Source organism: Narcine bancroftii, chromosome 9 (genome assembly GCF_036971445.1).
Source record: "Narcine bancroftii isolate sNarBan1 chromosome 9, sNarBan1.hap1, whole genome shotgun sequence".
Classification (NCBI taxonomy): domain Eukaryota; kingdom Metazoa; phylum Chordata; class Chondrichthyes; order Torpediniformes; family Narcinidae; genus Narcine; species Narcine bancroftii.
Genome location: NC_091477.1, coordinates 36148763 through 36173837, shown reverse-complemented (window position 1 = coordinate 36173837; position 25075 = coordinate 36148763). Strand labels below are relative to the sequence as shown.

General features: G+C 41.1%; 1 protein-coding gene across 3 annotated transcripts in view; it reads left to right on the top strand.

Moving 5' to 3' along the window:
* Window positions 1-25075, top strand: part of stk10 (serine/threonine kinase 10) — a 151058-nt gene that overhangs the window by 54253 nt on the left and 71730 nt on the right. For all 3 annotated transcript variants that reach the window (XM_069898793.1, XM_069898792.1, XM_069898791.1), the window contains exon 2: window positions 20059-20223. In XM_069898793.1, coding sequence (XP_069754894.1) covers window positions 20059-20223 — 165 coding nt within the window. The remainder of the gene's footprint in view (window positions 1-20058; window positions 20224-25075) is intronic.

The following is a 25075-nucleotide window of genomic DNA, read 5'->3' as shown; positions in this document are numbered from 1 at the left end:
TAATTGGTCACCAAATGCCTTGGAATGCGGCAAGTTGGTTACCAGTTAAATGAAACAGATGACAAAGAGTTGTTTCTGGCTATGTTTAGTGTGAAACAAAATTTTCAGTTTAAATAATTAAAATCGTGTCACATTCTTTTATCCCATTGATCTTTGCCTGGTCTCTTCTGCATCACTTGCTGTGCAGTTAGAAAGTTCAAATTGAGATGATATTACAGGATATGTAAACACTACTGACTTGAATTCCTAATACATTTTAATATGTAATTGATTTTTCAAGTTTATTGTGATGTATTGTTGTTTACACCATCCAGTTTATCAAGTTGTTAACTCTCATCTGTTGAGATAATTGTCACGCTGTGCATAACTTCAAGTACAGAAATTTCTTGGTACGCTTTAGCTGCTGCTTCAATATTAGAGCTGTTCGTGAGTCTGTCATAAAGGCAATTCTAGTAGATAATTTGTATTCCAGACTTGGTGGGTATAGAAGCTGACCCTTCAGCCTACTGAAATAAGCAATCAAGAAGTGTCCTATGCTTATGGCTTTTTTTATTCTTCATGCATTCCCATCAACTCTCCCCTGATTCTACCACTCACAAAACATTTAGAGGCCAGTTAACCTGCCAACGTGTGTGTTTTGGATGTTGGGAAATGGGAGCACCTGGAGAAAACACATAGAATACCCAACCAAGGTCAAGATCAAAGCAGATTTCTGGTAATGCAAGGTGATAGCTGTACTAAGTGCACCACTGTGTGAGCATTGGGTATGGCTGTGTATTGCAGAGATGCAGAAATGTTCTCCCATGATTAGGTGGGTTGAGGGACAAATTACACTTGAAATTTTAGTTTAAATCAAAATGGATATCAATACAATTAGTCCTGGCCAATTCTTTAATTGAAATACCTGTAACATCGACAGGATGTTTAAATCTGAATAATAAGTAAACTAATTTTTAAGAGATTGGTAAGGTCAGACCAATGTGATTTTGGTTTAAGTAGTGAATTAGAATATCAATTGTACTGTAAATTAGCAACAGGTCAGTAGAAGAGGAAGGACTTCTCTAATCCCTGTTAGTTGGTGACTTTGCTTGTTTGGAAGCCCTTTGAAATTTTATTTTTGATGACTCCTTGATTGAACAGTTCATACTAAAACCACAATTATTAATCTCTAGGTGTACCAAACCTTCAAATTAACCACATGTTCCATATTCAGTGCATCACAAACATTATGCTGTGATAGGCCTGGATAGTGTAACAATATTAATATTTGGGGAGAATTTATAAGATTTAGAGTAGGTCACATACATTCACACATTTTAAAACTGATCTTATTTGAAAGACTGAAGAATTCAGATTGCCAGGATTTCTGGAGAATGTAAGCACCTTTCACAAGTAGGTGCTTGACCATTGTCAACAGGTGGGAGCAGAAAGAACTGTTGTTTTGTTCAGGAAGGTGGAGGTTTTGCAAGACATGAGTCACATGCTCTCTTTGGAGTTTGTTGGATGAGAGAGAGAGTTTAGTTCATAGTCAGTCAGTGTGTGGGACACTGACAAGTAAATGAAAAGTGCAATCCAGGGAAAACTATGAAACTGATGGAAGCAAGTTCCAGAGCAGTAGATGGCTGGAAGTGCTATCTGTCTGATGTTTCTCTTGAAATGAAGGAATGGAACTCTGTGGAAGCTTGAAGAAAGAGGTTACCATCTAGAAGACCTTGATGGGGCAAGTTTCATCAGTGAGACCCTGAGGTGACGAGTGGTGGTACCTCAGTTGTGGAAATCCTGAAGCAACAAATATCTCTCCGCAAACCCCACAAGAACCTTCCTGAGTGGTAAACATTTACCTTTCAAGCACCAAGCCTGGTGAACTGTATATATGTTAAATTCTGTGCACAGTATGGTGATTGCCTGCAACCAGAGAACTTGGAAGAAGTAAGATTGAACTGTGAACCAAAGAACATTTCTTAAATCCACAAACATACATGTGCGCTTAGAATTAGAAGGGGGTTAATTTGGGTTGGTTAAGGATCGACAACGAGATAGACAACAGACTCGCCAAGGCAAATAGCGCCTTTGGAAGACTACACAAAAGAGTCTGGAAAAACAACCAACTGAAAAACCTCACAAAGATTAGCGTATACAGAGCCGTTGTCATACCCACACTCCTTTTCGGCTCCGAACATGAGTCCTCTACCGGCATCACCTACGGCTCCTAGAAAGCTTCCACCAGCATTGTCTCTGCTCCATCCTCAACATTCATTGGAGCGACTTCATCACCAACATCGAAGTACTCGAGATGGCAGAAGCCGACAGCATTGAATCCACGCTGCTGAAGATCCAACTGCGCTGGGTCGGTCACATCTCCAGAATGGAGGACCATCGCCTTCCCAAGATCATGTAAAATAGCGAGCTCTCCACTGGCCACCAAGACAGAGGTTGCACCAAAGAAAAGGTACAAGGACTGCCTGAAGAAATCTCTTGGTGCCTGCCACATTGACTACCGCCAGTGGGCTGATATTGCCTCAAACCGTGCATCTTGGCGCCTCACAGTTCGGCAGGCAGCAACCTCCTTTGAAGAAGACCGCAGAGCCCACCTCACTGACAAAAGACAAAGGAGGAAAAACCCAACCCCAACCAACCAATTTTCCCTTGCAACCGCTGCAACCGTGTCTGCCTGTCCTGCATTGGACTTGTCAGCCACAAACGAGCCTGCAGCTGACGTGGATATTACCCCTCCATTAATCTTCGTCCGCGAAGCCAAGCCAAAGAAGTATAGAGTTAAGTTAATGTTTGATTCTATTTTCATTTTTGAAGTTGATTTAAAAATAACGTTTTAAAAACTATTTGTCTTGGTGAATGTCTATTGCTGCTGGGTTTTGGGGTTCTTTGGGCTCATAACAGTACAAAGTGGTATGACATTCCCGGACAGAATTGGTCCTTGGATATTTCATCCTGGGTTCCTTGTGTCCCACACCCATTTGATTCTTCACACATTAGATGGTCCTCGGAGACTTGTGTCAACTGCAGGAAGCTGACCAGTTCTATCTCAGATTGTAAGCCATTCCTCTAATGCTGTTACATCTTCCCATGTGATGATCTCAGGCAGTACTGCAGTCCTTCAAATCCTACAGGCTGTGGGCATTCCATCTGATAGGGCATCTCGTGTGAGGAATAGACTGACCCACTCGGGCTGTAAGTACTCAGTACAACTTGGGCCCAATCCTCATGCAAGTTGTTTTGCAGTTCTGCATTTCTTTGTAGCTTTCTTCTGCATCCATAAGACTATTTTAGGTTGTCAAGTTGAGTCCAAGTACAGTTCCTGAGCTCATAAGATGATTCGAAGCCATTATTAACTGTGTAATGTGCTTTTGGGAATGATGTTTATACTGTCTGAGATATTCTTAGAAAATAATGCAGCAACAAGCAGATTTGTGCCATTTTGGGTTTGAGATGTTGTTTAAATTCAAACTACAAAACTATTTTGAGCAAGATCTCATCCTGTTCCTTTTGAGCTTGTACTATCAAATTACTGACCATCTAAGCAAGGTCTTCCTCTCATGTCAACTGATGTAGTTGATTCACTCTGCCCTTTTAAATAGCTTTTGTTACATTGATCCTTCAAAATTTCTTTCCTCTTCTAAATCCTTGAATGCTTCTCCATCCTTGTTCATTCTAGCAGCTGCTGGGATCTTGAATCTCTGTTAAGAAGGCTTCAATGAAAACCACAAATCTCTGCTCATGAGCTCACTGCATTACTGACAGTGTGCACCATTCCATCCTCGTACAGGGTACCTAGCATCAGAGTGTGACTGGATTTAGTCCATCCACTCTTGCCTGTCAAATTCTAAAACGTTTTCAGAAACTATGTTAGTAGACACAAGGACTTGCACACAAGCATTTAGATCCAATTATGGAATTTGAGTCTGACTAATTCATGTGGAATGAAATGTTGTTAGTAGTGGTAGTCATGAAGCAAATGGATTATTTTGAGATCCAATGGTTGCTGTTTTTCAGAGAAAGAAATGTGCTTTCCTTGGCCAGCAGAAATTATCCCTACCTGACTGCAAATCTATGCATTGTTGTAAATGTTTAATTGGTTTTGAATGGACTAAAGCTGCTCAACTTTACCAGATTTAAAAAAAAAGTCTGTCGATTCTGGGGTTTAGTGCAGTACACAAATGTGCTTGAGAAACTTGGGAGGTCAAACCGCATCTATAGGAAGTGAAAATTTACCAACATTTCGGGCCTAGGCCACTCTGAGAAAGCCTAAATTTAGGTTCACATCACCATCCTGCATGTCATTAAGTTGACACAAGAGAAGCCCATGACAGTTCGTGCAATCCTTCAGAATTGGGGATGTGAATAAAGTGATATCACAGACATCGGCCAACCATCAGCGTGACATAACCATTCTTACACCATTGTACATTTTCGTTAGTATCTCAGGCTTTTGTATTATCACCAAATGTTCATCAGTCAGGATGTCCTAAAGTGTTGCCTTGTGACACACTGGAGAAGGAAAGTGCCTCATCATTTGGTAGCATGGTATGTTCTGCTATCAGATCACACATGGCCAAAGGAATCTGATGCTGCATTAGTCCGATAAGGTTTTGTGGTGACCTTGCAAGAGGTCTGTGTTGTGCACCAGTCAGCAAATTAGAATGCAAATAAATCAGTGGTAGATATGTATAGAAGCTGTGAGTATTAGGAAGGGCTTCAGCACTATTGTGTCAAGGCGCTTATTGGTTTATCAATATGTGGCAATTGAGAAAAGGAAATTCCTGTTTTGTAATGTGCACATTGTGAAAGTCTTGCATTTATGTCTAATGTGTACTCTTATTTGAATATGAGAGTGATGTTATTACAATTGAAAATATCAAATTGAAGCCACATTTTCTATGTGCTTGAAAATTACTTGAATCATTAAATCACTGAGTAATTCATGTCCTTACTCCATGTATTCATTCTGGTGTCTAAAAAAAATTATTGATCTTGTACTTGAATTCCTTCCTAAATCTTTCCATTTTTAATAACCTTGTTAAAGCCTTCCTCTTTATCTGCCCTAATATCTCTAGTTTTATTCAAAGGTGTGTTAACTTAATGAGAGGCATACTTGGAGGTTGCTTGTTATATTTCATTGAATTGATTGCTAGGATGAAAGGTTGACCAGGTGTTTGTCTACTTGCTGGTGTTGATGAGTTGATCACATTGACAAAAAATTGATGTTGCAGAGAAGCCCAAGGTTGACAGACAATGAAAGAATGTTCTCCTCACGAGGGTACAAAGGATGAGATGGTGTAGTTTCAGAATAAGAAACTCAAAGGAATTTCTTTGCCTCAATTTTTGGTCTCCTTTGGGATGAAAAAAAGGAAAACAAAGTTGCAGATGCTGGAAATTTGCGCAAAGAACTCAGCAGGTCAGACAGCATCCATAGGGATGACCCTATGCCATAGGAGCTCTGTGAGGTCCTTAAAGTGGTATGAGTGGAAATAATAAATTTGAAAACTACTCTTTTAATCATACCTAATTGACTTGTTATGTGCACTGTTTCATAACTCCAAAAGAAATGGCCAATAGCAATTTTTCCTTAAGCAAAATATTTCAGTAACAATTGGGTTTTCTATAGCAGTGGTTCTCCACCTTTTTCGCCCACTCACATACCACCTTAAGTTCTTTCTTTGGCTTGGCTTCGCGGACGAAGATTTATGGAGGGGGTAAAAAATCCACGTCAGCTGCAGGCTCGTTTGTGGCTGACAAGTCCGATGCGGGACAGGCAGACACGATTGCAGCGGTTGCAGGGGAAAATTGGTTGGTTGGGGTTGGGTGTTGGGTTTTTCCTCCTTTGCCTTTTGTCAGTGAGGTGGGCTCTGCGGTCTTCTTCAAAGGAGGTTGCTGCCCGCCAAACTGTGAGGCGCCAAGATGCACGGTTTGAGGCGTTATCAGCCCACTGGCGGTGGTCAATGTGGCAGGCACCAAGAGATTTCTTTAGGCAGTCCTTGTACCTTTTCTTTGGTGCACCTCTGTCACGGTGGCCAGTGGAGAGCTCGCCATATAACATGATCTTGGGAAGGCGATGGTCCTCCATTCTGGAGACGTGACCCATCCAGCGCAGCTGGATCTTCAGCAGCGTGGACTCGATGCTGTCGACCTCTGCCATCTCGAGTACTTCGACGTTAGGGATGTAAGCGCTCCAATGGATGTTGAGGATGGAGCGGAGACAACGCTGGTGGAAGCGTTCTAGGAGCCGTAGGTGGTGCCGGTAGAGGACCCATGATTCGGAGCCGAACAGGAGTGTGGGTATGACAACGGCTCTGTATACGCTTATCTTTGTGAGGTTTTTCAGTTGGTTGTTTTTCCAGACTCTTTTGTGTAGTCTTCCAAAGGCGCTATTTGCCTTGGCGAGTCTGTTGTCGATCTTGTTGTCGATCCTTGCATCTGATGAAATGGTGCAGCCGAGATAGGTAAACTGGTTGACCGTTTTGAGTTCTGTGTGCCCGATGGAGATGTGGGGGGCTGGTAGTCATGGTGGGGAGCTGGCTGATGGTGGACCTTAGTTTTCTTCAGGCTGACTTCCAGGCCAAACATTTTGGCAGTTTCCGCAAAGCAGGACGTCCCTTCCTATTCACAGAGCACCTAAGGTGATATGTGAGTGGAAAGAAAAAGCTTGAAATCCACTGGTATGAATGGTCAGTGTTTTGGGTGAGGAACATTTATCAAGGTGAAAATCCTTCATTTAGTTTTAATAAAAATATCTAGACTGAAACATTGACCATTTCTACTGATTGATACTTTCTAACCTGCTGATTTCTCCAGCAATTTGCACAAAAAAGGTACTTTTTCATCCAGAGGCAAGTAAAGCTTTGGAATTCTGTACCTTGTGGAATAGTGGAAGTTGATTCATTGTGAATTTTCAAGGCTGAGATGGCCAGAGTTTTGGTCTCTATGGTTAAGGTGTTGTAGACACTAGGCAGGACAATGGAATGGATTATCATTGATCCCACTGCATGGCAGAGCAGGCTGGAAGAGCCATGAGGTTTGCTGCTATTTTCATTGTTTTTCCTCCACAATAAATACTCCTGTTGAGTCTGTAAATTGCCAGAATTATTGTACTACTTTTCTACAGTTATGTCTTGTCTGAAACTGAGTTTTAACTTCACGCAGTTCATCTCACACTTTAGATTTATGTCCATGGATTTTGACCACCATCGCGATGCTTCGGGTGCTAGTTGTTTAGGGTGGTGGAGGTGGATTAACAACCTTTTGATGCATTAACTTTGAACAAAGGCTGAGCATGTGCACCATTTGGTGCAGAACTTATCCTGTAGGGGAAGTGATCAAAATGAAAAGTGAAGGAAATCAAGGCAGAGAAAAAGGAAATTGTTGGGGCAGTTTATTCTGAAAATTAAATGCAGTCAGATAATTAACATAGATTTTTCCATGTACTGGTAAATGTGTCACAAGTGCATGGATACAACTTAGTGATCCATCTGCTCTGTCCTTATGAGAGTAAACAAAAAAGTCTTTGGTATTCTGATTGAGTAGTTCCTGGCATTGAAGTTGTCACTTTTTTTTGCCTTGGGCTAACTGAGATGTCCAGTTTACTTTGGGTGTTGGATGAGGTAGATAAAAGACAATACTCATTGAGTGTTCACAGTCAATCCCACATGTTATACAGCTGTCTTACCCCCCAGTGTGTTGCAGTGTCCAGAGAATGACTATTGTGACTAGAAACCAAACATCTTGCATGAGGACTCCCAAGTTCCTTTGAATTTTCTCTCTATCTAAATAATAGTCTGCCTTTTTTTCTTCTGCCAAAGTGCATGACCATACACGTATTAACATTGTATTTCATTTGCCACTTCTCCTAACCTGTCTCTCTCACTGCAGCCTCTCCATTTCCTCCCCGCTACCAGGAATGTAATTGATGATGCAAAGTTGTTAGTTAAGACCTCATCCTCTTCCTGTAGCTTCAGTCACAGGCCCTTTCATACCAGGCCAACTACAAGCGCAGAGGGAAAACCTAAACTTGCCTTCCATAAAAATACACGGCAGAGCAATGGCCGTCTTCCCCATCCATAATCCCCCATGCAGCTGGAACCGCTCTGTTTCCAAGAAGAGTTCAGCTGCATGGGGGATTATGGGTAAGGAAGACGGCCATTGCTCTGCTGTGTTTTGTGCTGCAGAGAGCAGCCCCAAAAGGCTGAAGCGGGGCTGTCATAGCCTGCACTGGCCCCCGCCCTAGCAGCCACCATCGGTCCTGCTGACTGACGGCATCATCAAGATGTCATCATCTCACCCCTAACCAGCCGCTTCTTGTGAGGTGGAGGAGTGCTGCCAATTATCCTTCCCCAAGAGGGATGCAGACGGCGTCTTGGAGCCAGCCACGGTGCATTCATGGGGGTAAGTGTCTCATGTAAGGGCTGAGAATCTCTGCCTTTACAGTTGGGCCTTTTCACGATTCCTTCCTTTGTACTTGAGTGAATCTACGCTCTTCTTAGTAACCCTTTTAATATACATATAAAGTGCCTTGGAATTCTTGATCCACCTTTTGCTAAGGACATTTCTTGGCTCTGTTTATGCCTCCTATTACCTTGTTTAAGTTCTTTCATGCTTCCTTTGTACCACTATGACCTAGTTTGATTTCAGTTTCTTAAACCTCACATCTGGTTACTTTTTCTTTTCAACTGTACTTGCATTACCTATTGTCATCAAAGGTTCCTTAACTTTGTTATCCTTGTGTTTTTTCCTCACAGGAATGCACAGGCCTTGAAATCTAAGCAGGTTGCCTTTAAAAGACTCCAACATTTCATATGGATTTGCATCCAGGCAATCTGTGTCAGTGATTGTTCCCACTCAATACTTCCTCAATTCCTGCCAAATAATGTTGTGATGGAACACCTGCCTTATCTATAAACTATCTTGGAATTGTGATCACGATCCCGAAAGTGCTCCGCATTGAAAATTTGATCATTTGATGGGGTTCTCCACCCATTTTGACGTCAAGAACATAGAACGGTGCAGCATACAAGTCCTTTGGCCCATAATGTTGTGCCGACCTTTAGACCCTGCCTCCCACATGACCCCGCACTTTAAATTTCTTCATGTGACCCTTTCTCTAGTTGGAAATCCACATTGTTCCAAGAAAACGACTTTGCACTTTTCTGCTCCATCTAAGATACCAGCTTGAAGGAAGTCACAGTGAATATTGGGGATTAAGATCACCCATTACAACTAATATGCTGTTTTTGTATCTTTATATAATCTACCTACATATCTACTTCTGCAGATCCCTCTGTCTATTGAGAAGCCGATAGTATAACCCCAGACATTCAACCCCAGTGCTATCTTCCTACTTCTTGTTATCGTTCAGCACAAGGAGTAGTCGGAAGATTACATTGTTAGAGCTCATGCTTTGTAACTTCCTATGAGGGTTCTTTTCCTGCCTATGTCGTTGATATGGACCATGATCTCGGCTGTTCACCACTCCTTTCAGATTGTCTCCTGACAGAGACGTCGTTGGCCTTGAAACCAGGAAAGCAACAAGTCACCCTGGAGTCTCACATGTGGCTCAATATTTTGGTCTTTTACTATCACTGTTGCTCACTTACTCTTCAACTCTTATCACAGTCAAAGTGACACTGATCTGGCTGCAGTTTTATTTCCCTTGAGGTTACTTCCCCACTACCCCCCCCCCCACCCCCCAAACTTTGTCTCCAGTTATCATACATATTTGAGAGGGGGTTTCTGCATTGCCTGGCTTTCCCTCCTTTCAAACTCCTTTCTAACATTTTCTGCCTCTGTCTCCTCAAGTCCAACTAGAGTTCATTCAAATTTATTGTCAAAGTAATACATGACCTCACTAAATCCTGAGATTCTTTTTACTGCAGGCCAGGCAGAATTTCTACTTATCAGAGGTGTACACTGTGCTCAAAATAAGCCAATGTGTATACAAAAGAGAAATGTGAATACAGAAAAAAGATATTCCGTAATAAATAATGTGCAAAATAAGAGTCCTTTAAATGTCTTGAGTCTGGTGGAGGGATAGCAACTATTCATGAACCTGATGGTATGAGTCTATGGCACCTGTATCTCTTCCTTGATGGTAGTCGTGAGAACAGTGCATGTTCTTAATGGTGTGTGTATATACTGAGAAACAATGGTGGCTTCTGCTCTCTGACAGCAGTTTTTCCTCAATGGGGAAGAGTTTTGCCTGTGATGTCCACTTCCTTTTGCAGGGCTTTCTGCTCAGAGGTATTGATGCCTCCATACCAGGCTATGATGCAGCCAGTCAGCACAGTTTCCACTACACATCTGTCAAAGTTTGCCAAGATTTCCAATGACGTACTGAACTTTTTCAAACTCCCAAGGAAGTAGAGGCACTGGCATGTTTTTTTTCACAATGACTTTAGTGTGTTGGGTCTAGGAAAGGTCCTCTGAGAAGGTGTTGAGTTGAAGAATAGGTTTGATGGGTTCAAAGAGAATCAAGGCTGGACACATGTTATCAACTAACAGTGGGTTTTATTTATGCACAGAGGAATTCACAAAAGGGCATACATTTAAACACCGGTATGGAATACTGAGAAACAAAGGTAAAACTTCTTTAGCACCCATCACCTACAGGCACGGTATACCCAGAAACAAGGGCTTGACTTCAGCATCCATCACCCACAGGCATGGCACATACCCAATAAGAACTTGTACAAACCTGATCTCTAGTGTCGTCACTGCTTGGGATCTGGGAAGGGTCCATTATCCGAGCTGCCTGTGGCCTGGAGTTCAGCAATGGTCACAACTAATGAACAGTAATACACAAATAACTACACATTGGGTGCAAATAAATCGCTCCTAAACATTCTGAACTCCTGATTGGAAATGCAAGGGTTAAATACAATACCCATTCACCCACAGGTACTGCACACCAGTGAACAGTAATTAAACTAGAATATCAAATAAACCTAGTCCCCAGCATTGCCCACAGCTTGGGATCCAGGATGAGCTTGTTGCATTTGGCCCTCTGGAGCTGCCTGCAGCCTGGAGTTCAGTGATGGTCTCCATGCAGTAGTAGCAATCAAAGCGGGGAGAGACTGCATGCGCTTGGCTTTTTCAATGCAAAACACGTCCACATGACCTCTGAGGACCAATAGTGTGTCAGCCTCACTTGTGGGCAGATCTAACTCTTGACTGGTAGGTGGGGTGACCTGATTAAGCTCCAGCCAGCAGTCACATGACTTTCCATACTCTCACCAGATTCCCGATGGAGAGGCCATGTGATCCTCCACAATTCACTCTACAGATGGTGTCTTCCAGGAATTTAAATTTGCTCACCTTCACCACCCCTGATTTCCCAAATGATCACTGGATCATACACCTTTGGCAATCATCTCCTTGGTTTTGTTGAGACTGAGTGCAAGGTTGTTATTAGTACACTATTCAGCCAACGGCAATTCCAACTGATCGATGTGACCCAATAAGCTGCTGCCAGACACTTCTTATGAATGTCATGGTCATGTTTACTTGACTTCTCCCTGATCACTACAACTCTAAGGAGGACCATTCTGATTTTACTGTCCCTTGTGGATTTAAAGAAAAGCAAAGACTTTGGCTACCTCGCTGGGGTTCGCCAAAGCCTGCACTTTGACTCGCAGTAGTACTTTGACCTCAAGGCTGCCCTTCAAATAGTCACTCCTGTGAGAGCCACATTTATTATATGGTTGGCCTGCTTGTAGGACCAAAATTTCACATTGGAATTATAGTTGTGTATTCCCTGGCGAAGTAAGTTGGTGCATGTAAAACTCAGGTTTTTAGAATTAGGATGTTTTCATTAAAAATGTGTAAGCAAATTTGCTTTCTTTTGCAAATCTTTCTCTGACTTGGAGAAGTAACTATTTAATTCTGAAATTGGCCAGGATTGATTTCGGCTAAATGTATTCCATGTGAAGTGTCAGTGAAATACTAACAGAATGGAAGAGAGAATCAGGTCAAAAATGAAATGATCAGACAAAATTAAATTGTTGAGTCTGTTCTCGTTATTTTGAGTTGAGTCTCATTGTGCTAAGATTACAACTGATTTTGATAACAAATCATCCAGTGGAGGGTTATAATCGTCATCTAGTGGAGCTTGCTCTAAGTTGGCATTTGATCAGGGGGAAAGTGTCTGCTCTCATTCAGTTTATAGGACTATGATGTCTGGAAAATCTGATAACAACTGTCACAAGACAGTTTAAGAATCTTTCTTGATGTACCATACTTTAACTGGGAATTTTTTGATGTAAGACAAATGTTAGACTGATTTTTTTTTCCCCTGATGTCATGAAGCATTGTTTAAAGTACCTTGGTGAATGTGTCCTCTTCATGCAGGATTCATTTGAGTTGGAGTTGCAAATATGGTGGGAGGTTTTGTTGCTTCACGGTGTATTCTGGTTTCAATTAGCCATTAGGCTTTAGAAACTGAAACTGTTTAAAGTATTTATCTTGAAAACAACATTGTGATATAGGAACAGGAAATGGGTGGATCAGATAATTGTGTGGAATGAGCAAGAGAGAGCAAATTTAGCATTTAAGGAACTGGAATTTAGGGTGGGGCATTTCAAGTGAAGTCTTATGGATTTCAGTGGATCTGAGTATGATTTGTAATTTAAATCCTGTGATGTATTCATGAAATCTATGTTCAAGCTACAAGGACACTAGAAAAGAACCTGTACATTTAATATAAAGTGAGATTAACCTGTTCCATTCCACTGCTAAATGTAAACAATATTCATAAATGATGTAATTGTAAAATCATAAACTTGCAGGGCAGAAATGGGACATTCAACTTGTTGTCTGTGTTGCCTTTTTAAGGAACCGTTAAGATAATACAGCGCCATTACTTTTTGCCAGTAAATTGCTCAGTTGCTGAGGTGATTTGTGGTCAGGGCACCTTCATGAGCTGCTGGAGACTGGATCGTGGGAATTCATTGTCAGAGCAGGGATTCAAGAGGGTGATGAGGACAAGAGGAGCTCCTGAAGGGCCTCGAGTACTAGTTTCCTGATTGTGTCGGAGGTTTGGATCTGGATCTTGGATTGCCAGAGAATCGAATAGGGGTCTGTGTAGCTGCAGAGGCTGTGGGGGTTGGGGGGGGGGGGTGGTGAATCCACGAACTCTGTGACTGGAGGGGCTCTCTTTTGCTTCTCTCTATCTAAGGAGTGCTGGGAGATTCTAATGGTGACTTTGTCTGCCTTTCAGAAGGCAATTTTGTGTATTATTACATGCTCTATACTATAAAATTACAATACGAATCTTGTAATTCTGTGTGCTTTGTTATAATTTTAACTTAAAGGTTTCAGAAGAATTGAGGAAAAAAGCAGTTTATTAAAGCAATTATAAGCCTAGGATATTAAAGCCAAGGATTGGGCAGATAGTTTTCCTGCTCTGTCAACTGTCTTTTTATTATTTCTACTACTTTCTATCTAATGGTCTTTGCATTAGGTGTCAGATGTTGAAGTCCATCTGGAATGCAGACATGGTGCTTTTATAGGAATACAGGCAGTCCCCAGGTTAAAAACAAGTTCTGTTATCTAGGTATGTCTTTAATTCAAATTTGTATGCAAGTCGGAACAGGTGCATATGGTCCTTATTTAGCGTCAGTCAAATGCATATAAAACACTTCCCAATGCACTAAAATATCTTAAACATAACAATACAGTACAGGCAGTCCCCAGGTTACAAACAAAATCCATTCCTAGGCCTGTTTTAAGTCAAATTTGTAGGTAAATTTGAACTTGCTGCACGTGTGGCTTTGAAATAATTAAAAAGACTTTGAGCCTTTTCGTGCACTAATGTACAAGCTGACAGGCATATTACGCTGATTTTGATTGTCAATGACAACGTGATCCAACTCAAAATAGTGGGCGGCGCTCTCCTTCCTCGAGCCGATGAACTCCTGAAACTGCCATTCTTAAGTACGAGTTGTCCGTAAGTCGAATGTTTGTAAACCGGGGACTCCCTGTACATAATACAGTACTATACGCAATTATAAAAGTAACAACAATGTTGTTTTCAAGATAAATACTTAAAAGTACGGTCATAAGTTAACACTTACAGGAGAAGATGATAGAGAAATGGCTCCCCCTCCCTCAGTGGCGCAATCTCACTTTAAGGCTCGGCTGCCAGTTTGCGCGGCCGAGTAATGGCCCCACGCTGAGCTATGATGGTTATGGAGGCGTCGCAAAGGTGCACCCTACTGCCACTGCTTCTACCCCTCCCCTCCTCTGGGCTGCTTGTCCTCTCGCCAACCCACTGCTTTGCCCAGGCCGTGTGTGGCATAGCTTAGCAGCAGATGGTGTCACCAGCTGCCTGAAAATCGATCTTTCTCACTCTTCTGACTCCTGCTTATACTGTAATGAGGGAAGCTGAGCACCACTGAAGTGAGTAATTTATCTGTATTACTCTAAATAATATGCTATGTTGCTGTGGTGTAACATTCCTATAATCACTAGCAGCGAACCAATGGAAACCAAGCACTGCTCGAACTGGAAGTAGACATAATTCTCCTTCCAGTTGGCTTGTTGGTTCATAACTACTGGTTTCCTGCCCTTTGATTTTATTGGGATGCTTGTGTCCACTATTTTGAGAGCAAGTGTGGTTCTGAGTTCATTTTCAAATGAAAAGAGTTGGATGCATGAGTCAGGCTGTTTGCAGAATCCTCTCACCTGGGGGATCAGCTGATTGATATGGGGCACTGGAGTGGGAGAGCACCACCCCTCCGAGGAGATCCTGGGAGCACACCCTCTGGAAGGTGGCCATAGCATCAGACGAGCTAGGGGTTCAGAACCTAAAGTTCTTGCCCCAGTCCGCTGGAAACTGGGTTATGAGAACCAGGTATCCAGATTGGAATTAGTGGCAAGAAGGGGTCCTGGGAGCACCTTGGGTTTTAGCAGCTTCCTTCATCATATCAAAGGTTCGGAGCTAGGAGTTTGTGTTTGGCACAAGCAGGAGACCATGCAGCTGCAGAGTATGTGGGAACGTGGGAGGCTGATCCCAGATGCTCGACATCTCCATAGGGACTCTGTTGCTTCTTTCTCTTATTGGTGGGGATATCAGATTATGGCAAAAAAGTTGGCAAATTCTGTGCCGTTGTGATCATGACAAAGAAATGACAAAATATTCGCTCATTTTTTAAAATTCATTTTCTGCAAAAATCAAAATTTGTAACATTCCTAAGAGACTGACAAGTTGACCAGAAATTTGGGTTATTATCAAGTCATTCAGCCCTTATTTCTGAATAAATTGACACAGCTAATGAACCATACTTTAATGTCTTGCTGGCAGTTACTGCCTGAACCCCAGGTCAATGGCTTTTTCTAATTGGAAGTTTGGTGTGGTGTTCATATCTCCCATTTCACCACACATTACCCCAGTGACCCCACTGTACCAGAGAAGCATAAGAACTGATGGAGTAGTGACTTGTCTATAGGTTATGGCAGTTGATGAGCACTGGCATTTAAAAAAAGTTATTTCAGGTGCTGGATATGGTCAGCAACATGTACAGGAATTAAAAAAAAACAAGTTAATATATTAGATTGTTCTCTCATTCGAACCAGCAAAAGGTAGAAAGTGGTTTTAATTTGCAGAGAAATGGATGAAACAAAAAGTTAGAGATCAGCTAAAATTGATGGTGGAGGAAACTGAAAGAGAGTGGTACAGTTTGGTATGTGGCATAACAGTGCCTGGGAAGGTTCGATATCAGAGTCAGATAAAGGTGAATGCTGAAAATCTTAGATAAAGAGATGAAATTATTCTCTTTTTTGATTTTCATAGACTTACAAAATTCAACAAACATTCATTTTTAAATACAGGCTCTGTATTTATCCCCTCCCCTCCCCACCCCGCCCCCCTCACATACAGTTGAAAATAGTCAATTTATACTGATACAAACCTCTGAATGATAATGACTAAGTAACAAAGATGAAAAACTGAAAAAGAAACTCAAAATAAGACCAAAAACAACCGAAAAGTAAACATGGTCTGCGCCATGTCCCATTTCATTAGTCACAGTCATTTCCCTGCTGGGGATGGATTATAGTGTATCCCTATTTTGGTGGGGGGGGGGGCTAGGAGGGGAGATAATGTAGAAATAATCTATCTGAATGCCCATATATTTTAAGTAAGGTTGCCACACTCCAACAAATGTGTCATGTTTCTTCCTTACATTGTGATTTTTCTCCTGGGGACTGCAACTCTGCATTTCCAAATTCCACCATGTAATATTTAGTTGGGAGTAGGACTTCCATGTGACCACTTCCTGGCTACTACCAAGGTGACCTTCACGAAAATAATATACCTTCCCCCAAAGTCTCCCAGAAGATATACTTCAGGATCCTGTGGAAAATCCACTTTCGTAATTTGTGTCAAAATGTCCCCAAGGTCTTCCCAGAATGTACATAGCCACATGGATTCCAACCTCCACACCATACCGAAAGCACATTTCTGAAATTTCAGGCTTTATGTAATTATTGTGGTGTGAGGTACAGTTAGTGTAAAAAAAAAAAAATTGTATTGCACCAACCATACCTGCATTGATGACTCCAGTCACACTATCCAGACACAGGTCTTGCCACCACTCTTCATTGATTCCCATCTCTCCCTTGACCTGTGTAAGCCCAGCTTTGGGCCCTCACTTTGGAATATGTAATACATCTTTGAGGTAAACTTAGACACGTTCCCCTGTCAAATTAGAGGCTCCATGTTACTACATCTAGATAGGGTAATAGATGGTCTCAATTTTACCCTTAAAGATCTTATTTGCAGATAGCAGAAGAATATTCTGTTAGACAAATGGTATTTTTTCTTCAACTGCTCAAATGACATAAGCTCCCCCTTTTTGCAACGATCCTCAATACACCTGATCCCCTTCTGGCACCAGGTGTCCAGAATTTTATTACCCAGAGTCTAGGGTATTCTTCTGGGTCAAGGACATTTTGGGGGATATCCTCACCTTCCATTCAATACACTGTTTTACTCTTCCATGTCTAGAATAAATGGTTTTAGATGCCATTATCCATTTTCTTGGCAAGTAATTTGGTATCCCACTTGTACATGAATTCTTCAGTGGTTCTCAATCTTTTTATTTCCACTCACGTACCACTTTAAATAATCCCTATGCCAACGGTGCTTTGTGATTAGAAAGGTGGAATGTGAGTGGAAAGAAAAAAATTGAAAACCAGTTTTAATTGTACCTAATTAACTCGTTATGTGCATGGTATCATAACTCCAAAGGAAATGGGCCAATGACCATTTTTCTCAAGCAAAATATTTCAGTAACAATTGGGTCTAGAGCAGTGATTCTCAACCTTCCCTTCCCACTCACGGACTACCTTAAGCAATCCCTTACTACACACAGAGCACCAATGGCATAGGAAATACTTAAGTGGTTTGTGAGTGGAAAGAAAAAGATTGAGAAACACTCCGTTAGATATTTGATGCCTTCTTGCAGCCATTTGAATGGACTTCCTTGATGGTACTGTCCATAATCCCCATTCATCACAGGCATTATCTCGCTTTTGTCCAAATTTAGCTTATACAGCCAAATGTTACTGTAATCCTCCAGTGTGGTTCCCAGTCTGGCCACTCTCTGTGGGTGGGAGTGTTGCAAGAGCGTCCTGGGGAACCTGGCATTGCCTCAGGTTGGGTTGGTGGTCAAGCTGTGACTGCTTGAACTTTTTGATTAGCTGGGGTTTAAAAAAAAAGTCCAAGTTTTGCTGTGCATATTTTCTTCTGTTTTTATAATTCCTTGTAGCAGTTCTTTTTCTTTCTTTGGCTTGGCTTTGTGGACGAAGTTTTATGGAGGGGTGTGACCACGTCTGCTGCAGGCTCATTGGTGACTGACAAGTCAGATGCGGGACAGGCAGGCACGGTTGCAGCGGTTGCAAGGGAAAAATGGTGGGTTGGGGTTGGGTGTTGGGTTTTTCCTCCTTTGTCTTTTGTCAGTGAGGTGGGCTTTGCGGTCTTCTTCAAAGGAGGTTGCTGCCCGCTGAACTGTGAGGCGCCAAGATGCACGGTTGGAGGCGATATCAGCCCACTGGCGGTGGTCAATGTGGCAGGCACCAAGAGATTTCTTTAAGCAGTCCTTGTACCTCTTTGGTGCACCTCTGTCTCGGTGGCCAGTGGAGAGCTCGCTATATAACATGATCTTGGGAAGGCGATGGTTCCCCCATTCTGGAGACGTGACCCACCCAGCGCAGTTGGGTCTTCAGCAGCGTGGATTCGATGCTTGCGGACTCTGCCAGCTCGAGTACTTTGATGTTGGTGATGAAGTCACTGCAATGAATGTTGAGGATGGAGCGGAGACAGCGCTGATGGAAGCGTTCTAGGAGCTGTAGGTGATGCCGGTAGAGGACCCATGATTCGGAGCCGAACAGGAGCGTGGGTATGACAACTGCTCTGTACACGCTGATCTTTGTGTGTTTCTTCAGGTGGTTGTTTTTCCAGAGTCTTTTGTGTAGTCTTTCAAATGTTTCCATTCATTATCATTCTCTGCTTCTCTCTTTGAGGATCTTTCTCAATGTATATAGCCATAGCTTTGTCTAACCACTGGAAAGCCTCGGACAAATCTTTAGTTGTTAAAATTCGTAGTGCGTCTGCTTCTTCAGTTTCATCTTCAGCACATTGCTGTTCCATCTCCATGAAGTCCTCATTAGATAATTCTTCCCCAGGTGATTGAATTCCATGATTGCTGCTTCTACTCAGTTAATTTTGTGGCAGCTAAAGGAGTTATACTTTGAGCACCAGCTTTCATCTTTTTAGCATTATTGCAAATTGTTCACACAGCTCACTGTCCATTGTCAAATCTCCTTAATACCTCTAATTTTGTTCCTAATGTGATACATTTTCTGGATTTTTTTGTGGCCACAGACAGTAGGGTGCAAAGTGCATGTTTAGCACTCATTGCAACAGGGATAAATCAAGGAATAAATGTTTGAAAAGCAAAAATTGTAAAAGGCAGCACCCACCAGCATTCGGTTCAAACCCAAACAAAAACATTTTAAAATTTATTTTGTTTCTCATCAACATTATAACAAAATGATGATATTCAAGGAGTTATTTTATTTCACTGTTTAGTTGGAAGAAATCGTATTTACATTTCAGATTCTTGGGAATAGTGTAAGAAGTTGAGGACCGGAATAAAATGGCAAACTAATGTAGAGCTATAATCTACCTGTGAGTGGTTCACTGGTTCTGCAGTGCTCCAATCTCGAGTCACCTGAAGACATCTCTGGCTTTGCTAGAACCACAATGAAAATTTGCATTGAGCTGACCACTTAGAAATGCTGCCTGGCATACAGGGTCTTGTGATTCATTTGGATGTTGTACACAAGAAAACGTCTCTGGCTCTGCTAGAACCACATTGAAAATTTGCATTGAGCTGACCACTGTGAAATGGTGCATGGCATACAAGGTCTTGTAATTCACTGGGTAGTTGTACACCAGGAGAAATGAGCATGTTTCTGGCACATTACCAGCAACTTCAATGTGCTGGTTATCACATTCTATTATTTTCATAGGGATGTGAAAGGATTTGGAAAACAATATTTCACTTGGCATAACTAATTGGTTCAAGAGGTTGCATTTGGTTCAGTAAGCCTTTGTGATTTCTTGTATCTAGGTCATATTTACTCCTCCTCTCTGCATAAATTGTTTTATTTGATCAACTCCGTGGTAATTAGTTGCATGTGTTTTTCTGTTCTTAGTCATTTAATCTTGCAATTTACTTAATACTGTCCATTTTGCTCTACCCAAAATATTATCACTACCCCTTTCAAGTGAACTGCATCTCCCCAGTTTATCAATTTAACCTGTCATCCTGAATTCTGTGGCTATCTACATTGCAATCCATTTGCTAAAACTTAATTACTTGTGGATGACCTGGCTCCTAGAGGTGGTTCTGTCCTGCAGTAAAATTAAAACTGGTTTTCAGAGATTTGATCTCTGAAAATTCTTGATTTTTCAGAATCAGAATTTATCATCATAAACAAATTTCTGTATGTTTGCTTAAAATTAATGTATTTTTTAAAACTTTGTAGGCCAAAAACAAAGAGACTGGAGTTTTAGCTGCTGCAAAAGTCATCGAGGTGAAGAGTGAAGAAGAACTTGAAGACTACATGGTAGAAATTGAGATTCTAGCCTCCTGTGATCATATTTACATCATTAAACAACTGGATGCTTTCTTTTATGAGAATAAGTTATGGGTAAGCATGTTCATTTGTATTTTGTGTAATATAGTTACGGTTAAGATCGAAAATCTGAGGAAACTGCAACAAGACCCTGACTTTTATTTCTAATGAAAGTTGTATGGATTGGAATGAGAATTGCATTGGAAGAATAATTCCTCATTTTACTCAATTGTTTTTCATAGGAATTTGAGAAAATAAGTGGTTATGTCCTCATCCTGATGTGTTGCAGCAAGTTAGTTTATCTGATACTGTCCTAGCTTGTTAAAAATGAAATCTCTCAGCCATACTCAATTGCTGGAGAGGCTCCAACGCAAAGTACATTTGACACATTATTTAATGTTCAGAATTGTAACACATTCCTCCACGATAAAGTGCTGTGTGAAATTGTGTCCAGCGAAATTGTCATGTTTCAGTTTTTCTCTGATTAAGTCTTGACACTAGTTTGCGTTGGTAACTCCATGGCAAAGAATGATTTTTGTGATGAGAGGCATTTGTTTCAAACTTGTTACCTTTTTGCTCTGACCTTCACTCCTTCCTTTCAAACATTTGTTCCCTGCTCTCCCTCACAGTCTGCAATGTGAGAGCCGTTGTGCTTGATGTTTCCACCCTCTGCTGATGTTTGCTTGCTGTTCCCCTGCAGCCTTGGAAACTCTCCTTTGCTTAATTATACCTTTTCTGTGAAATCTATCTTCTCCAAATTCTCTATCGAGAGAATCTTGTCTCTTTTTGTGTTACTTGCAACCCCTATTTCACACTATAAAATGGCCACTTCTTGAATTTTAGAGGATGCAGATTTAACTACCAATTGTTTAACATTCACAGATCTGGCTGTATAACTGATAGTGAGTGCTCTTGCACTCTCACTCCCCTCTTTAAAAATCTGCCAGGCCTACACCATTCAACTGGAAATATGTTGATCTACAATTTCTCTGAGCATTTCCTTAAACCTCAATCCTGTTTCTCTCCCTTATCTCCAAAAAGCTGGGTCATAGACTTTGTCTCTAAGATTAAAACCCACTGTTTAAAGTTGGTGGCAGTCTTGCCATTGTGTCAGAAATTCAGGTTCCACTCAAACATTTTTGGGGGAAAAACAATCTTTGGTATTGCTTTCAGAAGTCCTACTTTTAAATTGGCAAGATGTAGGATACCATGGCAACATTTTTGATAAAGATCAAGGAATTTTTTTGAAAATAACTTCTGACCAGTAAAATAGCCTAAAAGTAAGATCATATGCAACTTGCACAGAAAAGTAATAGAATCAGAATTATATTGGGCTTGCCATAGGGAATTGAGATTCTACGAGAGTCCTTTTATTTCACGTTGCTATGATCAATCTTTTTTTCCTCCCCTGTAAAACCAAACCATGTCCTGATTTCCTCCACCTTAGTATTAATATTACAATCTTACTCATAAACTCTTTTTGTTAGAAGTGACTCTGCTTTTGTGATCCATTCTTAGCCATGTTGTGTTGGTTGTTCCTTCTCTTTACCTGGTCTTCATTAATACAGAAACAAACAAAAACCACAACTTGGTGCTGTCCTTGCAAAGAATTACTCCCTCAAAAACAGTTGACAAGTCCTTTTTTTTTTAAAGAAAAAGTTGAGTTAGCCTCAGAGAAGCCTTCAGAGAAGTCACTGAATGCTACCCTGCCGTGCATTGCTCTTTATCTGTTGTATACACCTCTACTGTCAGTTTCTTCCATTGTTCTCCCTTGAGTTAATGGTCAGAATGTCCCCGCAATGATTTATTTTCCTGTCTGTAATTCCTATCTTTAACATTTCATTCTACTACCCATATTTTTAGATTAAAGTTATAGACCCACAATTTGTGGAAATGGACACTTTGGCCCATGAGTCTGTGCTGATCACCAGTTTCCCATTATTTTTTGTTCTATACCAACAGATTGTACCACTCAGACACGAAGGGAAATTTACAACAGCCAGTTAACTTAACAACTTGCACCTTTTTGAGATGTGGGAGTAAATGGGAGGAACCCAAGAAAACCCATGCAGTCAAAGGGAAAATGTGCACATTGCAAACTGTACCAGGATTGACCTGGATCTCTGAAGCTGTGAGATAGTGGCTCTGCCTTAGCAAACTTTGCTATCCCCAATTCAAATGCGCTTCTAAATGTATCTGTTTCCTTGTCGAATCCACGAAAGATTCAAGCCTTTACCTGCAGCCTTTGTCACAAACTCTTCCTCCTTGCTATTGATATCTTGATATTGTGTCATCTTGGGTGAAAAGCAGCCAGCACATGGTTGAAGGCTGTTATAAAGTTTGTATTTGCCAACAATCCTTGTTTAAGCAGAAATGATCTCCAAAGTAAATTTGCAAGCACAACCTAGCCAGGAAATGTCTAAACATGCAGCTCCATGTTTCTTGCTGTGACTGGGTTTGAAAAAAAGTGGCACTAGTATGTGAACAAAGCTCATTGGTTGACATTTAAACCAGATCTGATTACAATTGATTGAATTGTATGTTATTTCTTGAGAAATACAGCTCTGCATTGAACTCTTAAGATTTCCCCATCTTTTAACAGAAGATCATGATTCCTGCATACACCATATGTTAAGTACAGAAGCTCTGAACTTGTTTTAACTTCAAGATACAGCATGGTAACAGGCACTTCTGGCCCATAAGTCCGTGCTTCCCAAATACTCTTCCTGAGAGATCCTCACCATTGTCAAAAATTAAACATTTTCAAGCCCAGAGTACATGTTCTGGTTTTGGAAAATGCTACCAAGTGAAAGCTTTGCTGTTTCACGAATGGTCTTTTTAATAACCAGGCTTGAAACATTAGACTTGAGATTTGATTGAACTTTGAAAGATTTTCCTTTCAAAAATAAGGGGATAAAATTCCTGTTTTGATTTTCAATTTTGCATAACACCTCACCATCTGCAAGCACAGCACTCAGACTGGAGTTTAGAATTGCAGCCTCCCACCCTTAATAATCAGAATCTCAGCAAATCACACCACTAAGTCCAAATTTAATTACAATCTGCAGTAATGTGGTGACTAGAGTTCTACATTATTCTCTAGCTGTCAATCGCATGTACTGTCTCCAGTTGGAGAGCCTAGAATGAGGTTGAGTGGCAACCTGATAGAAGCATATGAAATTGAGAGGCATGGTTAGGGTAGTCATTTTTCCCCCACAGGGTGGGTAAGTAACTGAGGTGAGTTGGGGCAAGTTTCAAGATGTGTTAAGTGAGGTTTTAACATTGGTTTTCTGGAGCATGCTGCCAGGGTAATTGCTGGAAGCAGATACGATAGCACATAGGCACATGAACAGGCACAGAATGGAGGGATATGGTCCTGTTCAGTCACATAGGATTAGATTAAACTGCATCATGGTTGGTACTGACATTGTGGGCCAAAGGCCTGTTCCTGTGCTTTATTCCTTTGTCTTGTGAGGGATTGACAATGCATTTGCAGAAATTCTATCCTTCAAGCATATCTTAAGTTTGTTAAGTTGAAGTTTAAATATTTTTAATAAATATACAGAATGCATTATTTTCAGAAAAATAAAAATGCTGAAGAAACTCAGCTAGGTCACGCAGCATTCAGAGGAGGTAAAGATGTATAACTAACGTTTTGGCCCAGCCCTTATTCAAGGCATTGGTTGATTTTATCTGTGTTTGTGATTTTTTTTTTGTCGGTCTCGTGTCACTTTTGTTACCTACAGTGTAAGCAAACCCAGTCTGAATTCAACATTTTCTTTTTTTTTTAAACTGAGTCATGGAATTAAGATAGCACTTAATATCACCCATTGTTCTGTCACTAGTGCCAACGTTTTCAGCTCTCAAACTGCAAGCTCTGTTTTAACTAAGTTGTTATCATTAACTAAAAATGTTGCTCATCTCTGTAATTTTATAGATGCTTCACAACAAGTGAGAATTACCCATTTTTTTTTCAGATGGAGAATTTGCAGGGCTCTGGTGTTTTTTTTAAAGTGTTCTTGAGACTATGGCACCCAATTCACTCCTGAAGCAACAAAAGAAATTTTGTTCAGTGAGGCTGTGGTGGATATTTTTAATAAACTTGTTACTTTGCAGCACTATTAAAGGGTGGGGTATTGAAATATTAGATTTGTTTCTTTTTCCACGGATGTTGTCTGACCTGCTGAGCAATTTCAGCATTTTCTGATTTTATGTCAGATTTTTTTCATTTTGACCATTGTATACTAATCAAAGTTTGTTGGGCAATTGATTGCTAGAATGATTCAGATCTTGTATCAGGGTTAGAATTAACAAGGAAACCCTTGAGTAATCATCCATGCAAACATAGTATGACGATAGTTCCTTGAAAAGTGATTTAGCAATTCTGCTTTGAGTGATTTGCCTTCTGGTTGGGGTACATTTAAACTCTGCTGGAGACTGGCTCATAGGAACCAGATATTGGAATCAGGATTTGAGAATGTGGAGGGTAAGCAAACCTCCTGAGGGACCTCGGATGCTGAGAGCTTCGTAATCCTATCTGGAGTGTGGAACCCAGGATCAAGGATGGTGACTTGGATGTCGGGAGTTCTGGTTCACTGATGGAATGAATGAGAGTCCGTGCCACTGTGGAGGTTAGGGGAGGACTGAAAACAGCGGTATCAGAGGAGGTCGAGGGATCCACGGTTACTGTCTCTAAAGGGACTCTTGCTTTCTCTCCCTGGTAGGGGTACTGGACGAGTGTTATCTGTTTGGGTACGTTAACAGGACAAATAAAAGTAAAAACATTTTGTATATTTAAGTAGATGACAGCAGAGAACCTAAAAGGTTTTTTCAAAGTTGCTTTTTAATTTTGAGACCCAATCTGGCCATTGGTATTTATTTTTAAGTTGTTACCAGAAGTGAGCAAGGCACCCACTTGGCCCTCAGC